Source organism: Podospora pseudopauciseta (assembly GCF_035222475.1).
Source record: "Podospora pseudopauciseta strain CBS 411.78 chromosome 7 map unlocalized CBS411.78m_7, whole genome shotgun sequence".
In the NCBI taxonomy this organism is placed as follows: Eukaryota; Fungi; Ascomycota; class Sordariomycetes; order Sordariales; family Podosporaceae; genus Podospora; species Podospora pseudopauciseta.
The window spans coordinates 1,521,029-1,535,537 of NW_026946667.1; the positions used below are offsets into that span (position 1 = coordinate 1,521,029).

The 14,509-nt window shown below is 52.7% G+C and overlaps 8 protein-coding genes across 8 annotated transcripts; 3 read left to right on the forward strand and 5 right to left on the reverse strand.

Moving 5' to 3' along the window:
• Window positions 1-146: 146 nt before the first annotated feature.
• QC763_707800 (uncharacterized protein) lies at window positions 147-3,009 on the reverse strand. The gene is made up of 4 exons (XM_062915768.1): window positions 2,374-3,009; window positions 2,192-2,319; window positions 2,023-2,128; window positions 147-1,814 (listed from the first exon to the last, which is right to left on the reverse strand). The coding sequence occupies exons 1-4, from the start codon at window positions 2,630-2,632 to the stop codon at window positions 1,117-1,119; spliced, it is 1,191 nt and encodes a 396-aa protein (XP_062761766.1). The 5' UTR covers window positions 2,633-3,009; the 3' UTR covers window positions 147-1,116.
• On the forward strand, window positions 2,921-3,777 carry MRPL51 (39S ribosomal protein L51, mitochondrial). Its single transcript, XM_062915769.1, has 3 exons — window positions 2,921-3,077; window positions 3,136-3,218; window positions 3,282-3,777. Exons 1-3 carry the CDS (start codon window positions 3,039-3,041, stop codon window positions 3,571-3,573), a joined length of 414 nt encoding a protein of 137 aa, XP_062761767.1. The 5' UTR covers window positions 2,921-3,038; the 3' UTR covers window positions 3,574-3,777.
• A 348-nt stretch (window positions 3,778-4,125) lies between these two features.
• Window positions 4,126-5,423, reverse strand: TPI1 (triosephosphate isomerase). The gene is made up of 4 exons (XM_062915770.1): window positions 5,177-5,423; window positions 5,024-5,094; window positions 4,343-4,954; window positions 4,126-4,289 (listed from the first exon to the last, which is right to left on the reverse strand). Exons 1-4 carry the CDS (start codon window positions 5,212-5,214, stop codon window positions 4,261-4,263), a joined length of 750 nt encoding a protein of 249 aa, XP_062761768.1. The 5' UTR covers window positions 5,215-5,423; the 3' UTR covers window positions 4,126-4,260.
• A 357-nt stretch (window positions 5,424-5,780) lies between these two features.
• Window positions 5,781-7,526, reverse strand: QC763_707830 (uncharacterized protein). The gene is made up of 2 exons (XM_062915771.1): window positions 6,658-7,526; window positions 5,781-6,604 (listed from the first exon to the last, which is right to left on the reverse strand). Exons 1-2 carry the CDS (start codon window positions 7,317-7,319, stop codon window positions 6,151-6,153), a joined length of 1,116 nt encoding a protein of 371 aa, XP_062761769.1. The 5' UTR covers window positions 7,320-7,526; the 3' UTR covers window positions 5,781-6,150.
• Window positions 7,527-7,641: 115 nt separating this feature from the next.
• On the forward strand, window positions 7,642-9,231 carry QC763_707835 (uncharacterized protein). Its single transcript, XM_062915772.1, has 2 exons — window positions 7,642-8,175; window positions 8,231-9,231. The coding sequence occupies exons 1-2, from the start codon at window positions 7,815-7,817 to the stop codon at window positions 9,211-9,213; spliced, it is 1,344 nt and encodes a 447-aa protein (XP_062761770.1). The 5' UTR covers window positions 7,642-7,814; the 3' UTR covers window positions 9,214-9,231.
• Window positions 9,232-9,368: 137 nt separating this feature from the next.
• CWC21 (RNA-splicing factor) lies at window positions 9,369-10,253 on the reverse strand (the record flags this gene model as incomplete). The annotated part of the gene is made up of 1 exon (XM_062915773.1): window positions 9,369-10,253. The coding sequence occupies one exon, from the start codon at window positions 10,251-10,253 to the stop codon at window positions 9,369-9,371; it is 885 nt and encodes a 294-aa protein (XP_062761771.1).
• A 393-nt stretch (window positions 10,254-10,646) lies between these two features.
• QC763_707850 (uncharacterized protein) lies at window positions 10,647-12,596 on the forward strand. The gene is made up of 2 exons (XM_062915774.1): window positions 10,647-10,971; window positions 11,030-12,596. The coding sequence occupies exons 1-2, from the start codon at window positions 10,853-10,855 to the stop codon at window positions 12,237-12,239; spliced, it is 1,329 nt and encodes a 442-aa protein (XP_062761772.1). The 5' UTR covers window positions 10,647-10,852; the 3' UTR covers window positions 12,240-12,596.
• Window positions 12,597-13,222: 626 nt separating this feature from the next.
• Window positions 13,223-14,451, reverse strand: QC763_707855 (uncharacterized protein; the record flags this gene model as incomplete). The annotated part of the gene is made up of 2 exons (XM_062915775.1): window positions 13,223-13,858; window positions 13,918-14,451. 2 exons carry the CDS (start codon window positions 14,449-14,451, stop codon window positions 13,223-13,225), a joined length of 1,170 nt encoding a protein of 389 aa, XP_062761773.1.
• Window positions 14,452-14,509: the final 58 nt, after the last annotated feature.

Genomic DNA, 14,509 nt, shown 5'->3' on the forward strand with positions numbered 1-14,509 from the left:
GCCCTGATAGGAGGGGAGGTTTTTCCTTCCGAACTTTATGTCGAGGGACTTACAAGACTCACTCAATTCACCAGGGAAGCAATTGAATGAAGCTAGAACAGAGATGAGCATGCGTTCACAATTCACATGGTTCATCGAGCAAAACATACATCACTGGCAGTTCTGGCACTAGTCTCTTTAACAAACGGCTACCTACCAGCTTCTGGTTTGGCTACTTACACATATCCTATCATGACATCCTGCCATGCATAATCAGGCCGTAAAAGCAGAGGAAAAACAGTGATTTCCTTACCTCCCGACTTTACCTATCTAATCCCAACCATCTATTCCAAATGCTTTGCCGGCATTGGGTATGGAGTGACATGGCTAATTCGTGGAGGATCAAGCCTGGCGATTACTGGGAACCATATCTCCCCTCCCGTTATTATTTTCCCCGGTCCGTTCCCAATCCTCGCTTGTTCTCTTCTTTCCCATGATAAGAGCATATGATATGCTCCGAGAGGTGAACAAAAAAATAACACAAATAAATACAACAGAAAGAAAAGGTCAGAATTCGCTGTACCTTGGTGTGGTTCGTGGGTTGAGTTGGATGCTTTCTGCAAAGAAACATGGTGATAGCTTGATGACTGTCCACTGAGGCTGACAAATGCAAGACTGTGGACAAAGCTTGCTGTTGGTAAGACGATGCCCAGAAAGATCAGTCAAAACATAGACAATAACTTCCGATAGAAAGCGAACCCTGACTTTGACCGAGAGTGTGGGTGACAATATTACAATGGTCGATACACAAACCCCTACCCGTCTTGGTGGCCTTGCAGGCAGATCCATGGGGGCTGAGCTTGTTTCCTGTGAGATATACTGGCGGCTTACCCCGTTGTCGAGGGAAGGGGGATGCGAGAGAGGGAAGATGTGAAAGTATCGTAATACCCACCACAAGACATCAAGTCTTGTCAAGAGCTAAGAGTAGCGGCGCAGCTTTCTGGGAGTCTCAGGCTCACGCTTGATGTAGGGTTCATGGGGGCGAGCTTGCGGGCGATAGGCAAGATTGGGCTGATCCCGATGAGCAGATGAATTGCTCTCACGCGGCGGCTTTCGGTCCTCATCGTCGTCTTCCTTCTAGTACCGGCGAAGTTTTCTGGGATCCTCGTAGCCACCGCCTTCGTACGCACGCTTCCGGGACTCGTCGTGATCTCTCGGTCTGTCGTAATCGCGGCCACCGCTGCCACCATTGTACCCACCATGGTCTCCGCGAGGTCGAACAGGCTCCATGTTGCTTCCGGATTGGCGAGGGTTGCGATCGCGGAAACCGCCGCCAGATCTGTCATCATATGAGCGTGAGCCGCCATCGCGACCTCCATACCCACCACTACCACCACCACCACCACCAGGCACATCACGACGACCATCGCGATTGTCACGACCACCAAATCCTCCACCGGGTCCGCTAGGCGCGTTGGGGGGACCGCCAAAACCGCGATCACCACCACCAAAGCCGCGGTCACCACCTCCAGCACGACCACCGCCAAAACCACCTCCGCGGAAACCACGATCACCACCGCCGAACCCAACAGGACCGCCTCTGAATCCACGGTCACGCCCTCCCCTAAAACCACCGCCGAAGCCGCCGCGAAAACCACCACCACCAAACCCGCTGGGACCCATCGGTCTAGGCATCGCAGCCTTAGTATAGCCTCTGCCACCCAGCCCACCACCGAGACGGCGAGGCTTCCAACCCTTGACTGTGCGACCTCTCTCCACATCAACCTTGACACGGCGGTCTCTAATTCGGAGGCCATCACACTGATCTAAAGCAGCTATCTCAAGCATGCGCCAAAGGCGCATTTGTTAGTCACGCCTTACCACGGGAAAAGAGTTACCTTGAAGGCAGTATAAACGATGCGGAGGGGAAGGAAGAAAAGGGGATGCTGTTGCGAGGCAGGCATTCTTGAGCGCCGTGACTCCTGAACACAAGCACCCGTCGAACATGATGATGAAGGATGGTTTGAATGTGGGCAATATTACCTCTCATGTCTTTCTCTCGCTCGTACACAACAAACGCGTAGCCGCGGTGCGGCTTTGGCTTCTTGTTGGGCTTCTCATGGGCATGGGTGTCGCGGACGATGCGGATCTGTTTGCTCTAGGTCAGCATACGTTTTGTTTCCTCGTGGGAGTGTAGTAGATAGCGACATACACGCTCAATGGGGCCAAAGCGGCCAAACTCGCGCTCAAGGTCCTTTTCATCGGCATTGTAGTCAAGACGCGCCACAATCAGCGTCTTGAAGGCATCGCCACGGATGTTGGGGTCCTCGTTTGGCTTGTCTAAACATCAGTTAGCATGCTGTAACAATAAAACCCATGGGCGAGGTGGCCGACAGTTGAGGGGACCCTCGGTCAGGAGCTTCTCGAGAGCTTCCTTCTTCTCGCGTTGCTTGCGGTCGCGCGCCTCGAGCCAGCTTTCGGTCGGGGTGTATGGGATCTCCTTGTATTCCTCCATGGCTGGGAGAAAGTCGGCAACACCAGAGATTGTCGCTGTCTTTCGCTGCTCGGGGGCCTTATCGCAGGGCGGCACCCATCGCAGAGGTGGGCGCGGCGTGAAGAGCGCCAGCAAATTGGGCGGGAGTCGGTCGGTCATCGCTGCGACGACTGAGGTGGTTGTTGTTTTGTTGTTGTGATTCTTTCTCGGCGAAAATCACAAAAGCGGGTCTTTGGGAGAATATCAACCCAGAGTCCCAGCTTGGTCAATGGAATCGGCAAGCGCAGTGTTTCCCGTTGCGCTGAAAGAGATGATAAATATTATGACAAGTCGCGTGAGAGTTGAAATGGGGATTTGAGAAACGCAACAAGCTGCCTTCTTGTCAACGTCCTCAAAAAATGTGAACCGTGCACCACCCACGTCCACCCAATCACAACCCATTTCTCACCCAAAACCCCCCCACTTATTTTTCCCAGGGTCACTTTTCTGCCGACCTGCCCCGAGTCGCAACCAATTCCCACCCGCAGGTGATGCTCTTCTCGCTGCGAAGACGACGTCGGCGACCATGGCGGTAAAAGCACTTCATGCGATCTCCCAAGGCCGGGTATGTCCCCTTTCCCTCTATTTCCCCCCCTCCTACCCACAACTAACCTTCCCAACAGAACGGGGTAGGAGCCTTCATCCTCCAGTGCAAAAGGGTAGACCTCCACTACTGCGACTGGGCTGGTAGCTCTCGAGGCATGAAGTACGTCCCTTCCCCCCCCCCTCCCCCTTGCCTTCCCACCCATATACTAACCCCCCCTCCCAGCGGCTTCATCAAATCCCTCCTCCCCAAATTCGCCGCCGCCCACCCCGAAATCGAATTCACCGTCTCCCCCCGCCCCGCCAAACACCCCGTCGCCATCGGCCACTACATCAACGGCCGCTCCAAGCCCATCTGCGTCCGCAACATGGAGCCCTACGAGATCCTGAAGAAGCTCGAGCTCCTCCGCGACGCCAGCGGTGAGAAGCTCAAAAAGGTCACCAAGCCCGTCCGGTCCATCAACGAGTCCGTCAGGGGGATCTGGTCCCCGTACCACGGCAACGGTATGCCTTTGTAAATTACTTTGTGTGTGGTTGCTGTGGCGGGTTGGGAATGGGAAATGGGTGCCTGTATGAAAGATATATCACAATGGCAACGGCGTATATGGGCTGGTTGGTTTGGACTCCTTCTAGAAAAAGTCTAAATATGTACAAAAACGATATCATTATCCAAACTGGGAGATGCATACTGGGTTCAAATTTACGATTTTATGCGTTTACTCTTCACTCCGTGTGCAACTGTCGACCCATGTTCCCTAGTCGTTCAATGCTCTGTACTTTTACATGACTGAATAACACACATTGAACGCATAGAACATGATGGAATAGGGTCTGAAACAAACACAATACATTAATGCCTTGGCAGTACGACGTCATGTGTCTTTGTGCCTTCAATACATGTAAATTTCATCCTGGATATATACGTTGAGGTATCAATAGTGTTATAGAAACAATGGATAGGCATAGTTCTACCTTGGAAAGACCTTTTATGGCGAGGCCAAACACCGATGGAGTCTTCAAGCACCATTATCAGGTTAGGCAGGCCTCTCACGTGCCTTGGCAAGTTAAAATTGGTATTTGTCATAGAGTAGGTAGAGTAGCGGTCTTTCATCACACTCATCTATATCCTCGCCAGCTCCTTTTTAATCCTAAAAATCCCGTATAAGCCCACGCTAATTCCCAATAAAACGGACAGTGCCGCGCGCTCACTGGTTGGAGTTGATGATGTCGACGACTGTTGATAATTGTCAGCCTAAAACTTCTCCGCGATGAGCAGGAGTAACTTACACTCGGGCTTCAAGCTGGCACCGCCAACAAGGAAACCATCAATATCCGGCTGCTTAGCCAAGTCCTTGCTGTTCTTAGCAGTGACCGAGCCACCATACAAAATACGGGTCTTGTCAGCAACAGCGTCGGAAACCTTGGCCTTGAGCCACTTGCGGATAGCAGCATGCACCTCCTGGGCCTGCTCAGTGGTGGCAACCTTGCCAGTACCAATAGCCCAGATGGGCTCATAGGCAATGACAATCTTCTTCCAGTCATTCCCAGAGAGCTTGGCGGCAAGAGCAGCGAGCTGCTTTTCGACAACAGCAACAGTGTTGCCAGCCTCGCGCTCCTCAAGGGACTCGCCGCAGCACCAAATCACGCTGAGACCACCGTCAATGGCAGCCTTGGTCTTGTCGGCGACATTCTCGTCAGACTCGCCGCCGGCTCTGCGCTCCGAGTGGCCGGTGATGGTCCAGTTCAGGCCGAGATCCTTAAGCTGGGAGACCGAGACCTCGCCGGTGTGGGCGCCGTTGGGCTTGGCGTAGACGTTCTGGGCCGAGACGGAGACGGTGCTGGCGGTGACGGCATCAACGGCGATGGGAAGGTAGAGGTGGGATGGGGCGATGACGACCTCTACGGCAGGGATTAGCTAACTTCGCAAACGGAGAGCGCGTGTCAGCAAAGACAAAAGCAGTGACATACCAACGTTGGGGTCCAATTGAGCCTCGTTGAGGTTCTTGATGATGGCCTTGATGGACTCCTTGGTGCCATTCCTATGTGTGGTCCGATCAGTCTCCAAGCTCTCTCTCTCGCACCGCGGGGTTTTGGGGGATATGGCGGGATAGTTAAACCTACATCTTGAAGTTGCCGCCGACGAAGAACTTGCGAGCCATGTTGGGCGATTGTTGTGTATTGACTACTGGCGTTGGGGTATAAAGTGTAGCTTGATGCAAAGAAATATGCGTCTTTTAGGGTATCTCGAGAGTGCTGTGGTTGTTGAGGGAGGGTTGTTGAGAGCTGACGGGAGGTGAGGGTATTTGAAGCTAAGCTTGACAGGTGGGGTCCAGGATCGTCTGAAGGTGGGATGGAACCCGGGCGGGATGCTTGGAAGCTGCGGGGGCCCTTGGTGCAAGAACCAGCTCCAAACAGCCCACCACGCCGTGGACGAGCATTTCAGGAGCGTTGTACATCATTTCATCGGCAGGAACCAGCAGATACGGATGCTAAAGATTCTGATCTGAGGACCATTGGATTCCATGGAGGCATCACCATCCCATATCTCATACCCATTAACCATATGTGAGCGGTCTCTACATGGCTTTGATGGCTTGAGGTACTTCAATACCTGGTATTTTGTCCCCTGTGTGCTCAGTCCCGTTACGTCCGCGTTCCCCCCATTACCGGCAGGGTCTCACAAAAAGTTGATGTCACACGGGATGAGCCTTTTGAAGTCCATAGTGTTGGGAACATGCAGCCAAATATATTTTTGGTGTCATCTCTATTATGTACGCACGGCACTCGCTGCCGCATATGTTATCTGACCGAGCCCTTGCCTCTCAACCTCTCACCACCAGCTGGTCTGCTTTCTACTTTTCCGTGCGATTGCCATGAGTCCTCCGGCTTTAGCAAAACCAGGAGCGTCATGGTATTCCGTCATCACCGGTGCCAAGAACTCATTCTAGTCTCCGTTACTGGACACCGGCTATTGGGTCTCCACAACGGCCGGACAAGACCGGACTACCGGTTCGTTGCCCTGCCGGGTCCTCCATCCATATGTCAAGCATGTCAACCTGCCTCAACTTTTGCCCCCTTCGCCGCCGTGCTTTGATTTAGCGCCTGAAACCTGGTCTCCGCTGAGGTGTCCGGTTTCTTTTGAGAAGAGCCTCCTTCGCGTTGAGAGACTGCTTCTTGGCCTTGGGCGCAAGTTTCTCGCTGCCTCGTTTTACCTCGACGCGGTACACGGTAGATCCCACCCGTTGATCACGAAGAAGCTTGGGTCCACGGAGAAGTGCAGCCACCTGGTCTACCTTTCTCCTCTTGTTGTTTGCGCCAGAGTTATCTTCATGAGACTCATCGTCCTCGTCATCGGACTCCAAAAGGTCCAGAGGTAAAAGTTTAGGCACCTCCCGCTTCCTCTTTTCAACCGGAGCTGGCGTTGGCTCTTCCAGCTCATCCTCCGAGTCAGCTTCTACAACCGGCTTCTTGGCCTGCTTTCTCTCCTTAGCCTGCTGCTTGAGGAACGCATCACGCTCTTGTCTCTTCCGCTTTGCGGCAGCTTCTTGTCTGTGTATAAAGTTAGCAAGTCGAACATTCTGTAAAATTGAGGTGTGACATACTCTTCAACAGCTTTCGCAGCAGCTTCAGCAGCCTTGGTGGTCTGAGCTTCAGCAACGCGCGTCGAAACAGCCTCTGGGGCCTCGTCATCCGACTCGTCCTCTGATTCCTCCTCATCTTCTTCCATGGCAGCTTCTTCCTTCGCAGTCTCGGCCTTGATCTGGAGCTCCAAGGGGTTTCTCCTTGGTGCCTCGCTGGGGGTGACAAAATCCTCCTGGTCACTGTCGTTGAATGTGATGTGTCTGCGCTCCATTGGTGTCTTAAAAACCTCGTGGCCGCTCTCCTCTCCGCTCTCATCATCACCGCTAGCCTTTTTCCGCAACAAGGATGATGATGGCAGTGGAATCTCAATGCTGACATGCTTGTGCTTAACTGAGCCAGTCCCCTTGGACCGGAGAGTCATTTTTGAGCTTAACGGTGTGGAGTTCATGTCTTGTTGTGGCTGATTCTCAGTCTTGTCTGTCTTGTACTTGATGCCGACGACCTTTAGGAGCGGTTGCTCATAATCACCTGTGTGAGCTGGCTTCTCCTGTGGCGCGTTTTCGACAGATGGGATTTGCTGAGGCTTAGTCTCGACCGTCTCTGGCTCAGAGTCTGATGATAACTCAATAACATCAGCCACAGGTTTGGCGGCCTGCTTGGTGTTGGTCGTTTCCCGTGCCATTTTCTTTTCAATGCCAAGATTGTGATTTTGAGTGGTGACTGAAGTGAGTTTGACGTTGGCTGGTTTATCTCAGAAGGTAAGTTTTCTGGCCGTCCAGGGTGGTTTGATCTGGAAGTCAATCTCGCCAAAGATGGGTGTATAAAAAGGCGAAACGTCGAGGGCGAGGTTGTTGCTGTTTATTGAAGGAATTAGTTCTTAGAAAAGAAGCAGACAGTCGTTCACACTCTAAACTTTTTTTCCTTTGCACGCTGGCACCTGATTGGCCAGCTTTCTCCTGTCTGGTGGACCCACATTTCCGGACCCCTGCTTCATAACTAATGATGAACTTCTCAACACCACGACATAACCACTGTTACTATTTGCAGCACCTGTTGGGCTTGTCTCTCATTTTAAGAGATTTAGGTTGTTTTCCAATTCTTCTTGCTACAATAGAATACAAGTTCTTCATTACCACTACCTAAACTCACCAGCCCCATTGAAGCTCACTCACTCACCATGGCTCTGCCCGTTACATCCATCATGATGCCACGAGCCTGTCTAGCAGCGGCAAGACCATTACAGCGGATACTAGTTGGGGCTTCTAGCCGGACACATATACCACCGCTTCCCAGACACCATACACAACAAGTTCGCCTGATTCGATACCGCCTAGCTAAGCGGGAGGATGCCAATCCAAAACTTCTTTTCACAGGCGAGGACATCCCTTCACTGGATGTATGGGATCGTTTAAGTGAAAGGGCGATCGCTCGACGGATTCCCCCAGAAATTACCTCCGAGCAGATGTATGAAGCGGTACGCTCATACTGTTCCATTGCAATTCACAATAACAACTCCTGGCAGCCAAGATTACAAAGTGGTATGCATCTCAAGAGAAGAAGAAGCCACAAGCAAATACTAACACCCCACCACAGAATTCGGAATCGAGCCCATCGTGCTTCATTACGCAGCCATCAGCCTCTCGCCCCTAAGCGATCACAAACTATGCATCCACATGCTATCCACCGCCTCCTCCCTAGGCTACCACCCCTCCACCATCTCCGTGATGTTCTTCCTCTCCCAAATAAGCGACTTCTTCGACGCCCGTCTCAAGCCACCCTTCCGCGACATCAGCGCCCGCTTCAGGCTCCTCTCCCGAACCAGCAGAGACCCCGACATCCTCACCGTCCAAGGCCTCCTCGCCCTGCGAGAAGACGACCAAGACGCCGCGCTTCGTTTCTTCGAGCAGGCCATCATCGCCGCTGAAAAGGGCACCGGTATCCTGCCCCCCCTCGTACCAGGCGACTTCGTCTCCGATGGGGACACCAAGGAAGTCCCCGGCCGCCCCCTCCGGTTCTCCTACGAAAAGTCCTGCTACTACAACCTGGGTCGGCTCTACAAGAGAAAGGGTCAGACTGCAAAGGCACGCGATGCGTTCGTTATCGCCGCCGCAGACCTCCGACATATCCCCGCGCTGGTTGATCATGCGAGAATGGTAGAGTTGGGGCAAACAGCCGAGGAGAACAAGTACAGGGAGGTTTTGCTGGTATCAGGCGCCAAGATGGGCAACGTTAAGGCATTCAGGCAGATGGTGGTGGATTTGTTGATCAAGTACGAGAATCCGGAGAAATACAGCCCCAAGGAGTTCAAGGAGGATCCTGTTGATGTGAGGGTGATCTGGGAGTGGTGCATTCTTACGCTGGGTCTGGGTCGGACAAACGGCCCGTTCGCGTTTGCCGATAAGGACGAGTTTGAGCGGGTTCACAACGCTATCAGAGGCAACCGGGCCAGGATGAGTCTGGTCGAGCAGGATGCAGAGACTGAGGAGGTGACATTGGCCATTTGGGTCTACCCTTCTAAAATAGCAAACTTGGGGAACCTTACCGGGGAGCCTGAGAGATTTGATATCACAATATAAGTCTTGCTACCTTCCACATCTGATGATGCCTTGTCTTTGTGCTTTCAATCTCTTTCATATTCAACTCCAAACGCCATGCTTTGAAGACCAAATCGCACCGGACAAAACATCGCCTCCGATCATAATCTGCCAGCAATTTTCATTTTCTCGACCGCTCAACGCCTATCCCCACGGTCCTCATCATCATAATCGTCCCGATCGCTTCCGCGTCTCCTCTCTGGGTACCTGTCCCGGCTAATGCTCCGCTCCCTGTACCTATCCCGGCCACCATCCCGCCCTTTCGGTATCTCCTGACTGACACTCCGCTCCCTATACCTGTCCCGGCTAACACTCCTCTCCCTATACCTCTCCCGACTGCCACTCCGCTCCCTATACCTCTCCCGACTACCACTCCGCTCCCTATACCGCTCTCCACTCGGGCTTCTCTCCCGGTACCTCTCCTGACTATCCTCCCTTTCCCTCTCACCACCCCTCTCCTTCCTCCTCTCCCTCTCCCTCGGCGGAGCCCTATCTCTCACAGCCTCCTCCTCCTGTCTCACCACCCCCTCACCCATACCCCCTTTCTTCCTCTCCTCCTGCCTCCTCCAATGCCCCCCCTCTTCATAATCCTTACTAATTCTCAACGCCTGCCTCAACCGTTCACTCTCCTTCATCTTGGCATCTGCCAATTCATGAACCTGAAAACTCTTGATATTCCTCCTCGGCCCTACCCCAGTCCCTCCTCCCTTTTCCGCCTCTTTCTTCAGTTTTTCTCTTAGCTCGTCACATTTCTCGTCGATTTGCTCCTCTGTCAATTCCCCTGCTTCTTCAAGTTCGTCGCGGAGAGCAAAGACCTTGACTTCAATCTGTCGTTTGCGGTCGTGGTCGAGGAGACCTTGGTCGGGTTTGCGTTGGGTTTGGAGGGAGGAAGTTGGAGGAGGGGGGCGGGAGTAGGGGTTGAGGCGGGAGGATTGGTGGTGGTGGGGGTGGGCGAGATTGCGCTGGACGTAGCCTGATGTGCCTGAGCCGCGGGGAGTGGAGAGGCCTACGTTGTCGGACATTGTGGGGGTTGTGTTGGGTTGAGGTTGTTGGTTGAGAGAAGGGGGAAAGAGATGCGGCTCGAGACGCGACTTGGTGGTTGTGAAGGCGGTGAAGGCTTTCGAGGAAGATACTTTTGGGAATTATGAAAGGTTAAAGTCCCCGGTGAGTCGTGGGTAATTCCAAATTGAGTCTGAGCTCCTCAGTATCGTATCTCAATTAAAAATGGTCGAGAGCATCGTTTGGTTGACGAAAAGGAGCTTTTCAGTCTCAAGCTGACGTTGAAAGCACCCTGAGCTTTGCGATCTTGGCAGCCGGCAGAAAACCGGCAGCGTTTAGCGCGATACGGGGCGCGTTGAGCACACCCCTGTCAATTGGCGATGTCATGTCAGTGACTCAACCCCACCATGTCCCATCGAAAAGTAAATGCGACTGAGGGGCAACCCATCTTTTGAGGACGCATTTGCAGATTTGGAGAATCTCATGTATCTATGACTCTAACGAGTGACTCGATTTGACACTCGAAAGCTATAACATTGAACCCACAACCTTTCAACCATCAAACATTTTCAGGCCATTTTCTTCTGTCCACCCACAGCTGGTCTACTAAACAACCAACGTCATGCCCGCCATCGAAGGAAAGCCGGCGCAACCGGTCGCAAACCAGGATGACGAAATCATCTTCCCTCCTGTCACCAGGGAACACATCCTTCACTGTTCTTACGATTACTGGTTCCCAAAGTTCGCATACCACACCATTAAATCTGTCCAGGTTCCAGAAATTAACAACGGCGCCTAGATATCGCACATCCTGTATCCGTTCCGAAATCATCCCCCTCACCCCCGACTTCGTCTCCTACATCCACGAAGACGGCATAGTCCTCGCCGACGACCCCTCATCCGATCCCAACCAGGAGCAAGACGAAGACGGCGACTGGGAACCAACCAACCCCTCCTCCGACTTCCCACCACCCCCCCGCGACCCCCGCGATGAATCCGGCTCCGAAGACGACGACGATGACGAACCCACCACCGCCCGCCTCCCCCCAAACCAACGCTTCCCCGAACTCCACGAGAAAATCGAGAGCACCATCGCCCAACTCGGCGGCTCCGTTGCCCCCAAGCTCAACTGGTCCTCCCCACGAGATGCCACTTGGATCTCCCGGCACCCCAACACAATAAAGTGCACCTCGGCCAACGACATTTACATCCTCCTCAAGTCCTCCTCTTTCATCTCGCACGACCTCGACCACGCCTTCGACGACTGCGCCCCTACTACCACCTCCCAGTCGTCACCACTATTTCAACCCGTCTTGGTTCTGAGGAGTTACTTCAACATTTTGCCGTCGTTGGAATTCAGGTGTTTTGTCAAGGACAGAAACCTGGTGGCTATCACGCAGCGCGACCCGAACTACTACCCCTTTTTGAGGAGTCTGCGGCCGCATATTGTGTCTCGAATCAGGGAGTTGTTTACAAAAAGGTTGAAGTTTACGTTTCCGGAGGCGGACTTTTCGTTTGATGTTTATATCCCTGAGGCGTCCTACGATGATGAGGTCAATCGCTTAGGGAGGGCCAGGCTGATTGATATTAACCCCTGGGCTCCAAGGACGGATACTATTCTTTTTGGGTGGGATGAGTTGCTTGAGATTAATGTTAAAAGGCCGGTTATTGGGGGGCCGATGTCGACGCAGGAGCAGGATGGGAGTGAGGTGGAGAGTGAAAGTGATGGTGATGAGGAAGGTGAGGAGGAGGATAGGCCGGAGTTGAGGTTGGTGGAGAAGGATGATCCGGCCGCGTATAACTTCTCGAGCCCGGCGTTTTCGGCGCATAAGTTGCCGAAGGATGTGGTGGATGCTAGTCAGGCTGGGGAGGGGGGGGGGATGAGGGAGTTGGCGGGGACTTTGAGGGAGTTTGAGAGGGGGAGGAGGGAGGGGGTTCAGCAGGGAGGGCAGGGGAGGGTGGAGGAGGTGACGGAGGAGCCGCGGGAGCAAGCAGGCGGGTCGGTGTAAATCTGAAGGGGAGTGGACGAGTTCAATCTTCTTTGGTTTTCTACTTGAGGCACAATCACGAGGGTGAATGAAAAGTGGTGCAGTCGCCGACCCACAAAACTTCAGGTACATGTTCACTAGAACAAGGGCAGGAATCTTTTTGCGGGAAATTTTAGCGTGAAAGAATGTCAGGTCCCAGCCCAAAGACACGACAAATCGGGTCATTGACATATGTCACGCATTGCCCTCGCTATCGACATGTGATGCAGAGCGTTTTGGGAAATATTTTAGCGTGAAAGAAGGAGATGTTCAGCCGATTATTCTCATGTCTCGGTCCCCTGTGGACAGAGAGGCTCAGAAGGTGTAAGATCTCGGGAGAGAAAGACACACCCGAAGCTCAAGAAGCAGTGGAAACTATCAATCCAGCAAGGTAAGGCAACGGACCCCAGAGAAATAGGCGAATGAAACAAGAAGTCAAAAGAAGGGGGCCGAATTGAACCCAGAGGAGGATGTAGAATGCAACTCAGCAACAAAGGCTAGACACCAAAACGTTCAGCGAATAAGAACCGCATTACACCGGATTGGTTTGAGATATGGTTATCCCATTGGGAAGTATTTTAGCGTGAACGACGGAGATGGCCATCCAAGTCATCACAAATAGGTAATGATCGTAACACAGCATATGCAACGTTCCCACTGATAGTCCACAGACCCCATAACCTTCAACGCCGGTTGATCACTCCAGCTCATAAGAGAAACAGTCACTAGCTTTCAGGGCGTCTAACGAACCATATCTTCAAACATACATCCTATTCAGCAGCAAAACTTCAGCACCTAACAACCCCCCTACTAGCCAAGATACTTCAAGTTATTCTCCATCCATAAAGTCTTTACACATTATCCCACCCCCCTTATCATCTCTATCCTTCTCATCCCATCATATTAAACCCCCTCCCATATCTCTCACATCAGTCCCACAGTCTTGGCGCTCCCGATTCCCTTCCCTAAAGCATAAACCAAACCACCACTCCCAACACTACCCACCCCGACAGCCTTTTCCTCCCCTCCCCCCTCCCCCCTTCACTCCTCCAGACAGTCTGATTATTAGTCATGTTCCCCCTCTCCATAAAAAACCACTCCCCCGCCGTCCCATTAGTGGGCAACACATCCGGCACCATACAAACCGCCCCCTCCGCACCAGGATACCTACACCTATTCTCCCAATCCCTCTGCCTCTCCTCCCTCGAACTATTAAAATACGCCTTGACATATCTCACCACAAACCCAGCATCCCTCCCCGGCGGCCCCCCACTCCACAACCCATTCCCATTACTCCAATGCTGCAAAATCAAATGCCCCGCCGAGCTCGGCACCGCCTCCCCCTCAATCTTCCCTAACAACCCCCCATCCACATAAAAATACACCCTCCCAGGTAAATAATCAATCCTATACTCATGAAACCCTTCCGTCGGATCAAACGGTAAATAAGCCTTGACAAAGTTCGACGTCGCCGCAGAATCATACCCATTCAACACCGCCTCCCTCGACTGCAAAACCAGATTAACCGGATAGCTATCGTTGCTCTTGTCAAAGTCCTTGGACAAAAACTCCATGTCGATTTCTTGCGTGTCGTTGAAATACTACATCATCATGTTGGTCAGTCCACAATTTCATCCCATGCTTCTCAATGTTTTCTTACCCAAAAAAAGGCCGAACAAGTCCCCCTCTCCTTCGTCATTTTCATCGAAGCCCTAAACGTGCCCCAGTACATGTCCAACCTCCTCGTATCAATCTCTGCCACAGGCACCATATCCTCTACCACACTCGCCCTCACCACCAACTTCAGCCCTTTATCCTCCTCCTCTTTCCCGGCAGCGTCCACATTCTCCACGGCAAACATCTCTCCGTATTTTCCCCTTGCCCTTTGATCGCTCAGGTTGAATTCTTGACGAACCCAGTCCGTGTTGGCTGCTATGGTGGCTTCTCCCTCGCCCTCGGGGACTAATTTTGTGAAGTCGGACTCGATGAGGTCGGTAAAGAGGGCATGGTGTTGTTGATGAGAAGGGGCGTGGGAGTTGGGGAGGAGCTCGCCTATGGTGGAGAGGTAGCCGCATTCGCAGTCTGCTAGGGCTAGGGGGGTGAGAATTAGAAGTGATAACGTTGATGAGAGGGGAATGGTGAGGATGGTTGCGGTTGCTAGTAGGAGAGGGAGGACCCCTGCGAGAAAGGCCATCTTCGTTGCTGTCGTGGTTTGTTCCCTCTTCCTATTCCCCCTTTGGCTATTGCTCTCC